Raw genomic sequence first — 15,186 nt, forward strand, 5'->3', positions numbered from 1 at the left:
TCTCAGAAGGGCTATTTTCGGATGAAGAAACAGTTTTTGAATTGTTGTTTTACTACCGTTTTAATGAAATCATTATGATGCTTTTAAACCCTGTTCTGCCCAGTTCTCTCTCTCTCTCTCTCTCTCTCTCTCTCTCTCTCTCGCTCTCTCTCTCTCTCTCTCTCTCTCTCTCTCTCTCTCTCTCTCTCTCTCTCTCTCATGAACCTCCATGTACCTTTTCTCTGTCTCCAGGGGGAAGTGAATACAGCAGCCAAGTTAGTATTCGTGATTGACATCTGCTTACTGGTGAATCGTTGCGTGGCATGGGTTTTCTTACACTCACTCACAAATTGCCCACTCCTAATGGTTGAGTTATATGCTTGTTTTAGATTCAAGGGCACACTTTGAAGTCCTGTAAATAATCTGGATTCCCGCTACAGTTGTGTTTAGCTCACGCTACAAACGCTCATGCTGTCACCGGAAACTACCCCCCGTAGTTGTAAGTCAGTGGTGAGTAGGATATAGTCACCTATAATAGGGCTGTAAGCTCCTCAGGCACAGTTGACTGAGCTGGAAAAGTCCCTGGCAGATCTCCATCTATCTTCTCAGTGTGTTGCTGCGGCTGACGCTAAGCTCTTATAAGTCCATGCGAATGATCCACTTTGTCTTCACTTTGTCTTAGCAAGGTGGCGTGTGTATTGGATCACCCCTCAAAGCATCAACTGTTTCCTCACACACACACACACACACACACTGAAAAATGAGTGGCTCTGAAATTTGATAATTAATTTGATTTAATAAACTTAATAATACTATTGAGGTGCTTCAAAATGACTAATCAATAAAAAGAAAAGGTAATGTATATTTTAAACGTCGTAGTATTAATGATAACCCTTACCCCAACCCTAACCCCGAACATTACAGAGCTCTCTCTAGCTCTTTACCTCCACCTTGTGGCCAAATATAAGATATGTTGCTTTCAAAATAATCTTAACTTATCACTTATTCCCCTCTCCACCATTTTAACTTTTCACAATCATTTATATCCTTTTAAGGAAATAATTCAGGATACTTTAACCCAGCCAAACAGGAAATGAAAACGCAGTTTGAAGCAGTTTTACTCGGTTCTCTGATACTGTAGCTGACTAGTCTGTTGGTGTTTTTCTTCTTCCTAATAGCGAGCCTCATACAAGCTCTAAGTAAGTATAGCTTAGAGCTGTTGTCATACCTTCCATCCATGTGACCTTTACAGCAACCTCAACGCAACCCCACTTTTTGGGGGCTAATTTGGGGTTTTGGTTCCTACGCCACCTTTAACTGCTTTCCATTCTGTGCTGTGAATGTCCTTCCATAGAAACCCACCAACGACTACACCCAGGAGGTAAAACCCCAAAACTATGTTCCGCAGAAAACTAAATCTAAATCCCTGTCCCCCCCAAAAAAAACGAATTCACCAAAAATAATTAAACGTTTTCACTTCCTCGTTGAACAAAGAGCACTTTATTTGGCGTGTGTTTGCACTTGACTAACCCACTGGCTGTCCTTTGTGTCATTTAAGTTCAATCGAAATAGACCCTTTGTCTTGTTTTATAATTTAAAATGTGGACATGGTTCCCGTCTTCCTCGTGATCCATTGTCTTTAAACTGTGTTGCCAGATTGGGTCAGATTTCCCGACCAATCTGGCAACGGAGATTGGGCGGGCCCAATCTGGCAACACTGCCTGTGTACAGCTGTACTTACTCATTATCCTTTGTTTGGGCCGTGCAGGAGAGCTGAGGTCCAGCCCGAGGTGATGACCCATGGCCTGGCCCTGAGTGACAGCAAGAAGCGTCTGATCGAGGACACCGAGGACTGGCACCCCAGGTCCGGGACGTCCCAGTCCAGGTCTTTCCGCATGCTGGCCCAGCTGACCGGGACTGAGAACGGTGGGTAATCGTATAGAACATATGTACATGCAATGAGGCAGGAGAATGTTTTAATATCTGTATGTATTGGTTTTGTATGCATTTGTGTTTTTCTAACATTATGTATTTATCTTTTTCGATATTAGTATCATCTTTCAACATCATTACTGTTTTAGAGATCAGTTTATTTAAGGTTGGTTTATTTATTTTATATTCAGCCAACCATGATTCATTTATTTGTCTCGACCAGAGCATTTAATTTATTGATTGCTGTCAGGATGCAGCCAGCAATCAGCTTCAACTACTAACTCAAAACAACAAATAGGACAAATAAGACAGAAAATGCTTCGGAAACAAATGACCTTCCCTAGCTTTGTTATCTAGCGATGTTATTTTCAATGTCATATGATGTGATGTACAGATCATATGTTAATTTGTTGCTTTATATCTGAATGTTGTTCCTTTTTTCTTGTTCCTGCAGATGAAGTCCCACAAAACAGTGGAAAAAAGTAAGTAATCAGTCAAATGTTGGTGTAAGTGAGAGTTTCAGATTAAATTGTACATGTGCAGTATATACAATATATGCCTAACAACACCTGAAGAGTACCAGGGTTTACTCTGGAGGAACTCATGTTCAGAGGAAGTCTCATTTGCAAACTCTTAAGTGGCTCACATCTGAATGGTAGCTGTAGAAGCCAGCTGTAACCACACACACACACACACACACACACACACACACACACACACACACACACACACACACACACACACACACACACACACACACACACACACACACACACACACACACACACACACACACACACACACACACACAGTTCTCTGTAATGGGTCAGCCTAATTCATAATAACAGTTTTCCCTTCATACGAGCACCAATCAAAGAGTAGGATTGATGGTATTTTTGTAGTGATGCCGATTAGACCAATTACAGTAGCTTTAGATTTATTTCCTTCACCATAATGAAATACCGCTCAGTAGCATATTATAGTCATTATCATATGAAGTTCATATTACCATTCATTCCAAATTTTATACTTCAAATGTAGCTTTGTAGGGACTTTCCTGGTGTTTCTGTTGCTGTTAACCCCTGCGTTTCTCTTTTCACATCTTTGTTATTTAAAAACTTTCTCTATGAATTATTTTCATTTTTCCCTTTCCTTCATTCATCACTTGTTGCCGGGCGAATCAGGCTTTCCAAGTTGGATGCAGAGGTCATAGGTCACAAGTACAACAAGCTTAGAGACTGGCACCATGGGGTTTCAGCTCGGGTGCTAAATGTGTAGTAGAATATGTTGCAGTTTCATGTTTCAAGTTCCACTTATTTATTTTCAGCCATGTATTACTAAGCGTGATGTTTTAAAATGATTGATTATACACATAGAAACCTGTATTAGATAATATGGTATCTAATAAGAACTACACAAACCAAAGCCAGATATTTCTGCGTGATAAACTTAATATATATATATATATAAATCGCTATACATATATGTATATATATTTATATATATATATATATATACCGGTATATATATACAGGCATGTACTCTTACTTTGCTGTACAGTGGTATACATATCCCACTTTACACTTTACTCTTTTCTTTCTATGTACTATCTGTATTCTCTTTCCACTTTAAATACTATGTACCTAGCTGTTTTAAGTTTGCTTCTCATCTATTCTCTGCACTAACCATTGCATATTTTAACCGTTCTGTTATCATACCTCAATAAAAACCTCTTCCTGCAGCTGGTCTAAAACGTTTCCTTATTTCTTCTCTTTTCACTTTTTTCCTATCGTTCTTTCTGTCTTTCCATTTCTGGGAGATATGCCATTTAAACAATATGGCTTTTTGAGTGGGTTTTGCAATGGGATTGTATGAGTGGTTTACGTTCCTTAAAGATAACTTTAGCTCTATCAAGCCACTTTGATGTAGACATTTTTACAATCGTGTTAAAAATCTAGTCATAAAACATTTGATATTTAAATTTTTTTTTTTTCCACTTAATGGGATTTATTGCAGCGTTCACTGGTGCTGTAGCAGATAGATTGTAGTAATGTTAGAATACGAATAAGAATATCATATATATACTATTATTCCTCCACTGCGATGGTGAACATATTGTTGGATTTGGATATTGTTGGTTTTGGATATTGTTGGTTTTAGATCAGATCAAATTGCTCTTTATTTTCAAGGTAAGTAAGTCGGGCAGGAAAGCAGGGAAACGGTTTTGGATTTATCTACTTCGATCAAAAATGGTGTTTCCCCTATAGGATTTGATCAGATTTCTGGTAATGTAGGCAGCAGGGCTCAGCCCAAGCCCTGACAGTAACTTGGTCTAACAATTGTTTTTTTAGGAACAGAGAACCCAAAAAAGCTAGTGTTATATCACTGCTATGTCCCACATCTGTTGAATGGAGTGATTTCACACACAACAGCCCATTGTTGGCCTGCGTTTCAACAATTGCTGAAATTTCTATTTTACGAAACAAATCAAATTTCGGGAAGCTTATTTTCCAAATGTGTTTTCTTAAATAATAGATCGGTAAGTACACAGTCTCATTTTGCTGTATCTTATGTAACCTTTATTTAAAAAGGAAGCCTTAACAGCCTCTGTTACATTTGGCTGTGCGGTATTTTGTTCCTTATTGTTATCGCTATCTTCCTTGGTTGACAGCTCCCGGGAGAGTAGCCAGCCCTGAATGGACTAATTGGATTCATCTGACTGTGGTTTTCATCAGAAACCGTTTCTGATTCAATCAAAGCAGACCATGATTGGCCTGATTACTTCAGTGTGTCAATGAGCTTCCTGCTAATTAAATGTAATGGATATCGCCTATCGTCGCAGAGCCCCTAGTCAGTCCATTATCGTGGAAGGCTGTGTGTCTTAATGAGGAAAATCAACGTTTTGCCATGGCCTTACTCAAGGGCCTAGCCAATGGGGTGGCACCGGCCATCTTGAGATGTGATTGGTCCAACCAGCTGTCCTTTACTTTTATTTGACATTTGTCACACATGATACAATCTGACATACAACTCAAATGACAAACTGAGTTGGCAAACACATAAAAAGGTCACTTGCAATTTCAGACTTTAAGAAAATCTGTCCCTGTTTGTACAGATTATGTCGATGAGCCCATGTGACGTCTGAACCAGGGCAGGTTATTGGAGCAGCATTACACAAGAGGGAGTGCTGTTGTACTGAATGTAACATGGCTGTTACTTGGTCTTAGGTAGCCCATGAGGCTGTAGGCCAAGTGCCGCAGATCCCCGTGCCAGGGCTCATATGCAGCATTGCAACACTTCGAGTGTGATATTGCTTTAAGACAACGGTGTGTGTGGTCTACAGTTTAACGCAGGCCGGCTAATTAGTATCATGTACATTATTATCTGTATCTATCTGAGTCTGTTGACAGTCGCTTTGGTGGCATGTGTGATGCCATTGTCGCCTCCGACCGTCGCTTAAAAAACGTAATGGGCGGTAATGGGAAACACCTGCAGTGCACACCTGTGAAACATGTGGAACACTTTAAAGACCCATTGTTGTTATACTCTATAGCAGCACTCATGGAATGCCCCTTGTCTAATCAAATTACTCGGAGCAAACTGTCGAGCACATCTGTGCACTAATTTCTCTGAGCTGTTAAATCAATAGAGATCTCTTCTCAGGGGGGTAACCATGGAGACCTGAGTGTTAATCTCCACAGAGCCGCAGAAAACACGCCTTGTCTTGAAGGTCTTCACAAGCACAGCTCTTGTGTGTATTTCTGATTGATTGATCAGCCAATGCTGTAGGCCTACTATATGAAAGAGTTTGTGTGTTTGTGTGTGTGTGTGTGTGTGTGTGTGTGTGTGTGTGTGTGTGTGTGTGTGTGTGTGTGTGTGTGTGTGTGTGTGTGTGTGTGTGTGTGTGTGTGTGTGTGTGTGTGTGTGTGTGTGTGTGTGTGTGTGTGTGTGTGTAGAGAGGTCATCGAAGACGCCACGCCCCGGGCCTACACCTCCCCGGCCACCAAAACCTTCTCCAAGACCGCCGGCTCCCCCAGGAATGGAAACGGGACGGGGGTCCCTCCGCCCAGGTTCAACGGCCCCCCTCCCCAAGGGAAGCCCACCGGCCAGCCTGGCTCAGCGTCAGGTACGGTAACTGGGCCCCCTCAAGCCCCTGGTCATCAAGAAGCCTGGGTCTCCATTCTGAGGAGGCTTCCCTATATAAAGCCCATGACATCGGTCGAATAAACTTGGCTGTTAGACAAATAATAATTATGCTTATAAGTATATTGTAAAAATGCCTTGCCTTTCATGTGTGTATTTAAAATATGACCTGCGTATTTGCCGACTATTTTTGAAGCCTCCTCACAATTGGGACACAGCCAAAGTCACAGAAAAGAGAAAAATCATTAGACTTTTTTTTACTTGAAACTGGGGTAATAAACAAGCGTAGGTACAGGTACCTTTCCACTGGCCTGATATAAGAACCAACCAATAAAACGACGCGGGCTCTACTCAGCTAAATAGGGGTTCCGGCGAAGCTCTGGGAGATAAGCCTGACATCCTCTAAATGACTTTGACATAGATTAAGTATAAATATATTTCCGATCGTACATTGAAAGGAGAAGGTCGTAACCTGCTTTTCTGTATCATAATGCTACTGCAGCATTGGTATCTGAGTTAGTTACAACAGCCATGCACGTGTCCTTTTTTTATCATCAGTCAGTTTTGAGGATTTGTATGTAGTTGCTTAATGAACCACTAGGTGGCAGCGTAACTCTTTTTAAAACCTTGAAGAATAGCTTTGTATCTTTTTCTTTATTGTAGACTACGTATAACGTCTAAACCATTTTGGATGACGAGGTCTGCAATGTAATAAGGGATAATCAGATCATCAGATTGTGGTTTTTTTTCATACCATGGTCAATTCGATTTGAAACAAAGTAGCAAATAGATCATATATAATGTATGATCAATAAGTTCAAAATAATTATATCTTAAATGTTTATTTTATGTTTCCCTGGCTTTAAAAACATACTTGTGTGTTCATGGTATCAATAATATCTGGAGTCGTATTAGGTTAACCCTGTCTTCATGTCTGAGAAAGCTAGAGTTCTAGATTTAAACTTTCTGCCTAGTGTCGCCACTGGTTAGCAAAGCACTTCATAAATGCAGTCCATTCCCCATTTACTAGGTTAAATCCTCTCTGACACAGACAGTGGTTGGTTGGGTGCCCTATTTCCTCTACTCTATAGGGTTACACAGAGGCGTATAGACTCAACGATGCACATCCGGTCTAGTCTATCACTATTTTTTTCAGATGGGAAGACAGACAGGCTCTTAAAAAATAGTAACTTTCTTCTGTTACTTTCTCTCATCTCATCTCATCCACACTTACAAACTCACACTGTTCCACATAGTCTATCACTCCTCCAGTCAATCCCTTGCTCTCCCTGGCCATCCCATCCCAGTGTGAGTCTCCGGTCATGTTTACTCGGTGCGTTTGGCGTCTATCGCGAGCACACACCAAGAGAAGCCTCTCCCCCCCCCCCTTCTCCACCTCACTCCAGCTTTGATATGCTTCACCTGGCTGTCTCTCAATGGCACCTCTGTCTCTCAATGGATTCAACAACAACAACTACTCCCTTTAGTGGAGGCCGGCCCCGCCTCACAGTGTCTTCAGGACCAGATAACGAGTGTTTTGAGAGGAGCTAGCGGGGGAGACGAGCACGGGGGTGGGAAGGGGCTGGTATTTTCCCAGGTGTCCCATCCACTAGCTTTGGGAATTTGGGAATGTTTCCCCGGTGTAGAAAAAACAGAGCGTCATCTGTTTTGTGAGCAGTGTGGTGCTGACCGGCCAGATGATCCAGGCTTCTTAACAAGGTTGAGTTAGTTTTAGAATCCCTTCTGATCTTAAGGCTTCTTAATCAGGTTGATTTAGTTCTAGAACAGCTGCTGATTCAGGCTATTTAAACGTTGGGTATGGAATTCTCTTTTTTGGCCATTTTTGCCAAATTACTTAAAATCCTTATCATAACCCACTTACAGCCACTGAGTTAGAAGTACTGACATGAAATTTAAACAAGTCAATCATCCGTGGAACGGGCAGGGCTCGAAAAATTCCAGCCAATGATTTCCAGACCCACCGAGCGGCATTGGACAGTAAGTACGTCAATCAAACGGTCGTACTGCACTCCCCCTCCCCCGCTCCCCGCGCGTGACCCCTTCGTGCACGTACTCAAAGCTCGTGACCCAGAGCAAGCTTCTGTTTGTTGTTTTCCTGCGGTAGCTACTGGAGCTAGCTAACTAGCTAATGGCTCGCTCTCGCGCATTTGTTCGCTCGTGCATGATTGCGCGTCCATGTACTTGGAATGGCCGGAGTCAGCGTTGAAGGAGAGGGGGTAGGACCATTTGAGTTGTGTGTTTTCAAAATCTGATGGCGTTTCGCAAATCCCATACCCAACCTTTAACGAGCTTGAGAAAGAACACCTGCCGATTAAGGCTTCTTAATGAGGTTACGTTTAAACACCTGCTGATTAAGGCCTCTTACCAAGGTTAAGTTTGAACACCTGCTGATTAAGGCCTCTTACCAAGGTTAAGTTTGAACACCTGCTGATTAAGGCTTCTTACCAAGGTTAAGTTAGAACTCCTGCTGAATAAGTCTTAGTTCTAGAACTCTGGATGATTCAGGCTTCTTAACGAGGTTAAGTTAGTTCTAGAACACCTGCTTATTAAGGCTTCTTAACAAGGTTAAGTTAGAACACTTGCTGATTCAGGCTTCTATACAAGGTTTGGCGTTCTACGATCAGGCTTCTTAACAAGGTTCCCTTAGTTCTGAAACACCTGTACACAGTGATTGGTGAAAGTAGCTACAGTCCCACCCAACTAACTACTACGGCCACTAAATCTACTACCACGAATACTGCTCCTACTGTTACGACTAGTATCAATACTACTTCTTCTCACAATGCTTATCAAATGTATAAAATGAAAAATAACAATTATATATCGCGATGATTATTCTTCATATCCTCCCATATATAACACGACCACCTTCTCCCCCCCCCCCCCCCCCCCCTCCAGGTTTTCCTAAAGGCCTAGCCCGCCCGGCGCCCTCGTTTGGCAAGGTCACGGAGACGGCCCCCCAGGGTCCGCAGCGGCCCACCCCCCAGCCCCACCCCCAGGACCTGGACTCCCTGGTGCAGAGGGCCGAGCACATCCCCGCCGGCACCCGCACCCCCATGTGCAACAAGTGCAACACCGTCATCAGGTAGAGAAGGGCGGCGGCGTTCTGTAGGACAATAGGAACGGACGTGTCATCATCACACGTTTCAACATCCGCGCTCAAGTCCATTAGTTTGGGTATTGGTTTGTTGTTCCAAATTCATGTTTGATCTCACTTCATTGAACATAAAGAACACAACTTTTTAAGCCGGTGTATGATAGTTGAATGCCTAATTCACGGCTTTATAATTAAGCCTGCATGAACTTTGCGGCTTTTAAAAAACAAAACGTAAAGAAAACGTAACTTTTCTGTGGTCCTCCGCCCCCCCCCCCCCCCCCCCCCCCCCCCACAGGGGCCCCTTCCTGGTGGCCATGGGCATGTCCTGGCACCCCGAGGAGTTCAACTGCTCCCACTGCCACGGCTCCCTGGTGGACTGTGGCTTCGTGGAGGAGCGCGGACAGGTGTTCTGCGTGCACTGCTACGAGCAGTACCTGGCCCCCACCTGCAAAAGCTGCCAGCACAAGATCCTAGGGGTGAGGAAGAGGACGGGGGCACACACACACACACAGTCAGTATAGAAGGCCCCGCACACATGTTTAGGGGGGTCTGAAGAGGCGAGGAAGTTGGGTCTGTGTAAGTCAATAGAATGGATTTTTATATTTCACTGCTGTTATTAAACGAGCGGGGGGAGAAGAAGGGATGGAGGGACAAAGGGAAAGAGGGGGTGTGAGAGGGAGAAAAAGAGGGTGGGAGAGAGAGAGAGGGGGAGAGGAAAGGAGGAAGAGAGAGGGAGTAGAATACAGTAGCAGGAGAGAGAGAGAGAGAGAGAGAGAGAGAGAGAGAGAGAGAGAGAGAGAGAGAGAGAGAGAGAGAGACACAGATCCCCAATAATCCCCAAAAATTAACAAGCATATGCAGACTTGCAGCAATCTCCCCCTTCACTATTCTGTTTTGTCGTAGGAGGTGATGAATGCCCTGAAGCAGACCTGGCACGTCCACTGCTTCGTGTGCGTCTCCTGCCAGAAGCCCATCCGAGGCAACACCTTCCACATGGAGGACGGACAGCCGTACTGTGAGACAGGTACGGGATCGAGACGTCTTTTCATGGACGTGTTGGCATGTCGACCTAGACTTTGGCCAGTAGGGTTTCGAAACCCCCAACCTTTCCGGCTTGGGAGTCAGTCACACACCATAGCTCTACTGCCCCATTGACTTCAGTTCCCAAAAATGCATGCAACTGTTATATTTTGTACTCCTCCAAAGGATATGATTCCAGGGAATATGTTCTTTGTTCCATATCGTTGACGGAATGGGTTATTTTTTCGGGAGGAGTCACAGAAAAGTTTGAACATGCTGCGGTTGTTTAGAGAACTGCTGTTTTCCTATCAACCATCAAGTGTCAGAGGTTGCATTATCGCATGGTTGCGCTTCGGCTTACTTGTCTCCTGCCACGGAAAGACAAACATATGTCTCTTTGTGTCGTTTTGCCCGAATGGTAGGCCTATTATAATCACACAGTAAACTGTTACTTTAAACCAAACAATGTTATTTCAAATTTGCAGATTATTACACTTTGTTTGGGACCAGTTGCCATGGCTGCGACTTCCCCATTGAGGCTGGGGATAAATTCCTTGATGCCCTGGGCTTCACTTGGCATGATACCTGCTTTGTGTGCACGGTACGTACCCTGTAAACATAGAGGTAGTTATGTCAATCTCAAAATGATATCCGAATAATGTAGAATTGCCTACCAACACATTTTAATAACTGTGTCTGTTTGTTTGTGGGTATGTGTGTGCTTGTGTTTGTGCCTGTATATGTGTGTTTGTATGCATTTGTGTGTGTGTGTGTGTGTGTGTGTGTGTGTGTGTGTGTGTGTGTGTGTGTGTGTGTGTGTGTGTGTGTGTGTGTGTGTGTGTGTGTGTGTGCATGTGTGCATGTGTGTGTGCGTGTGTGTGTGTGTGCTCCACAGGTCTGCAGCACCAGTCTGGAAGGCCAGGCGTTCTTCTCCAAAATGGACAAGCCGTTGTGCAAAAAACACGCCAACACTGTCAAGATCTAACCTGTGCGAGAGCAGCATTAGGATTCTGGCCAGGGGGTCGATACCACGTTTGGGTCACTGTTGAGGTTATTCTACAGTCCAGACACATTCTTATCAACTTACCATTATCTGGCTGGGTCACTTGTTTGGTCGTGGGTTCTGCTGTCTGGTAGTTTGTTGTTCATTCTAGCATTGTACCTGCATTTTGTAACTCATGCTCGAACTTGCTAATTTTTTGTCAGTAAAGTTGATTCCCCTGTGCAGTTTTTAATGGGCTTTTCATAGATGTGTAGCCTTTATTCAGGTCTATTTATTTTTGTTCTAAACAACATTTTTTGGGGTTTTCAGAGTTATCATTTTTTTGCACATCAAAGTTTACTCCATTGACAAGACCAATCAGTTGCTGATATTCTGTCGTGCCTTTGCAATGTGTTGCTGTTCTTAAGAAATGTCCATGGCATGCCTTGACAATCATGCGTCATGTATAGTCATGTTTAAATAGTTTTCATCTTTTTCTTAATTTATGTTATTACGTAGATCATTAAAATGTTCATGGGATAAATTGACATGCATATATCATTTTAACAATGGCCATTAATCTCCATGGCCATTGATAATACATTGTCTCTGTCATTCTCAATGTTATTTTACTATAAATGTCAGCCCTTTTAGTAGAGAAGAAGATGCAATATTGGGATTGACTGTTTTTAAAGATTTGTGCACAGAAAAATATACAGCATCTCAGAAAAGCGTTTTGCTGCATGCATGACGTCCAAAATGTCTGCCCCATGATTGTCCTTACTGTCTAGATTTTTTTTTTTTTATCTGAAGAACCTAAGTGGGTTTATGTCTTGCTCCTCTCCCTGTGCTTACATCAAATAAAAACAAATTTAAATTAATTGGTGTATCATTACAATAACACACCCATCTGAATGTATGCAACTCATTAGCTTATAGCAGACTTGTTAAGTCTGGTGTGTCTTGCATGGGGACCTGCCAATACAAGCATCGACTCAGCTCCAATGTAGTTAGGGTGTGAGGGTAATGCCACATAATAATCCGCACGTCACAAGATTGAGTCATGTGTGTGCCTCTCTAAGACATTTTTTGCGGATGGAATCCATAGAAAAGAAAACTACATAAACTAGTCACTCCTTTTATTACGCTGCGTGGGCAACAGACCAGCAGATCACCTTATACGCTTGAGAAAGCCTCTGGACTGTGATTCAGTAGTCGTTATCTCGGGAAATCCAAAACCCAACCAAACACCATCTCGGACGCGGAGCAGAACCTGTGCACTTCTCCAAGACGTCAGAGGTGGGAGCCCTCACGTCAGCCGGGAAGGGCATTGAACCACACGGCACAACATAAAGCAGCCCAGGTTCTGCGCTCTGAAAGTTCCCCTCTCGGCTCTTTCTACACTTTGGGAAAGTATTTTTAAAGAGCGCTGTACAGATGTAGTGATAGGCTACAACAACCGCAGCACCCAACAGCAGTGAACACAGACAGACATACAGCGTACGGATCGACTGAATTGTCCTTGACGCGAAAAGGTATGTTTGTTTTGATTTGGTTTCTTTATCGCACAGTGCGCTGCTGCAACACTGATCTTACCGTAGGCTGCATCGCAAAGCTTTCATCATTTTAATCTCTGAACAAACCAAAGGGTTTTGTCTTTTTGTGTATGCTTGTGATTAGAATTGGTTTGTTATTTGCATCGGATGAGGGTTATTGTAGGTTACCCCCCCACCCCCTGCGACGAGTTTGATGCTCAGCTGCTATCATACGGTATCAGCGGGACCCCGATAGAGGTGCTGAGAGGCTGCTACTGAGAGGCTGTGGATGCTCATCACTGATTAGCACCATTATCCTCAAGCTGTTGCCCTGTATCTTTGTTTAAGTTGTAGGCTGTTTGTAGAGAGTCACGTAGGCTTAGTAACATGAATGATGTTTTATTCCAATGCAAATTAATAATGGCGTTTAAATAGTTTCACATTAAGTTAAATGTAAGATACAATTTTCTGTCTTTTTGTGACTCTGGCAGATCATAGATTTTCTGTAGCCCTATTTCCATATCAGAATTGTTTGACTCTGAAATGACCAGTTTGACAACAAATAAATGGAAGAGTAATGAGTCATATGCATGATGAGCATATATAGCTTTGTCATGTCTACGTACATTTGTATGAGAAAACAAAGCCAAGGAAGAATTCAGCGTTAAAAACAAGACATACTCAAGTGCTTATCATGTGTGCAGATCTGTGACAAAACAATTACATTATTTTGGTGTATTTTTGTCTATTTTAGTCAAGTATTGACATACCAGTTTATATTATAGTGGCATGGAGGTCAGATGGGGAGAGAGTGTGTTTGGGTTGGAGAGAGAGAAAGAGATATGGAAGAAGGGAGGGAGGAGAATGAGATAGCAGAGGGAGAGAGAGAGAGAGAGAGAGAGAGAGAGAGAGAGAGAGAGAGAGAGAGAGAGAGAGAGAGAGAGAGAGAGAGAGACTTCTTTCACGAGGCTAACGTTTGTGTGGATGGCTTGTGAGTGTGGCTGGTCAGCCTGCTGTCTGCCTGCTCACCGTTTCTGGGGTGGCTTCACACACGGGAGCCGCGGGCGTTGGAACAATGTTAAGGCTGTGAGAGAGAGCGGGGGAGAGAGAGAGAGAGGGCGGGGGGAGAGAGAGAGAGGGCGGGGGAGAGAGAGAGAGAGCGGGCGGGGGAGAGAGAGAGGGCGGGGGAGAGAGAGAGAGAGAGAGCGGGCGGGGGAGAGAGAGAGAGGGCGGGGGAGAGAGAGATATTGCGATGCTATCTTATGAGAGAGAAGGCTGGCGTGTTTCTCTCTGCACAAACAACACCTGTGTGATTCTGACCTACAAAGGAATAACACAGTATTTGTTGTTGCTGTGGTTGTTGATGTTATATTACAACAGACATATTAAATTCACACACAGTGAATAATGCTTCATAACTTTGCTCCTTCTACTATGAATGACCTGGAGTGGGTTGAATGAATAATCGTTTGTGTCATTGTGAGTGATTTGGGAATAATACTGTAGTGTATGATTTGAATCTATTCCAAACCTTTTTCTTACGCTCAGGATTTGGCTCTTTGTGTAACGAAACCACACCAGAAGACTCTTGGAGGACATGAAATAGTGCCTCAGTTCAAACATTGGAAGTTGTTGTTTGAAGAGCACACACACGTACACACACACACTCACATGTGCACACACAGAAACACGCACACATACACACACATGCACACATACACATACACAGACACAGAAAGCCGCACACACACACACACACACACACACACACACACACACACACACACACACACACACACACACACACACACACACACACACACACACACACACACACACACACACACACAAAAACACACACATAAACACTAAACTTAGCAAGATGCAACCCCTCACCCGTGGTTTCCTTGATTTTTATAAAGACAGGAAGTCAGTTCAGCCAATCAGAGCAGAGATCTCAGATCCCTATTCATGAGCTCAATCGAGAACCACTGTAGAGAAGGGGAGAGACGAAAGGAGGACAGAGGAGGGTGAGTCCAACTCCTAATGCACAAGGCCTGTTGGGCACTTTGCAAAAAAAATGGATCCCTGGTTCTTTTATCAGCTGGAGAAGGAAAAGGAGGAGGAGGAGGAGGAAGAGGAAGAAGGGAAGGAAGAGGAGAAGGAAGGGGCGGAGGGGGGGGGGGACTTACAGCTCATCTTGTTCCACTTTACTGCTATCCTCTCCTTTCCTGAAGACCGCCTCTAGTCCATGATGATAATGTGCTCCTAATCTCTGGAGCCCCCCGGCTCTCGCAGCCCCCCGATCCCGTTTGACTCTCTGTCTGGTCCGAGGGGGTGAGGGAGGGTGAGGGTGGAGGGTGGAGGGGAAGTAGGCCAGCAGAAGGCAGGAATCGCTTCAAGCTGCAGCAGGATGGTGACGGGGTCTTCTGCCTGGGAGGTCATTGACCTCTGGGACAGAGAAAGTGGACATCCTG

The 15,186-nt window shown here is 43.7% G+C and overlaps 1 protein-coding gene across 1 annotated transcript in view; it reads left to right on the plus strand.

Moving 5' to 3' along the window:
• Positions 1-12,055, plus strand: part of pdlim5b (PDZ and LIM domain 5b) — a 42,159-nt gene extending 30,104 nt beyond the window's left edge. Inside the window, exons 6-13 of the mRNA XM_060049992.1 lie at positions 1,748-1,905; positions 2,366-2,393; positions 5,868-6,037; positions 8,974-9,160; positions 9,468-9,648; positions 10,076-10,196; positions 10,678-10,793; positions 11,088-12,055. Coding sequence (XP_059905975.1) covers positions 1,748-1,905; positions 2,366-2,393; positions 5,868-6,037; positions 8,974-9,160; positions 9,468-9,648; positions 10,076-10,196; positions 10,678-10,793; positions 11,088-11,177 — 1,051 coding nt within the window. The 3' untranslated portion in view covers positions 11,178-12,055. The remainder of the gene's footprint in view (positions 1-1,747; positions 1,906-2,365; positions 2,394-5,867; positions 6,038-8,973; positions 9,161-9,467; positions 9,649-10,075; positions 10,197-10,677; positions 10,794-11,087) is intronic.
• The last annotated feature ends 3,131 nt before the right edge of the window (positions 12,056-15,186 follow it).

Source organism: Gadus macrocephalus, chromosome 4 (genome assembly GCF_031168955.1).
Source record: "Gadus macrocephalus chromosome 4, ASM3116895v1".
Classification (NCBI taxonomy): domain Eukaryota; kingdom Metazoa; phylum Chordata; class Actinopteri; order Gadiformes; family Gadidae; genus Gadus; species Gadus macrocephalus.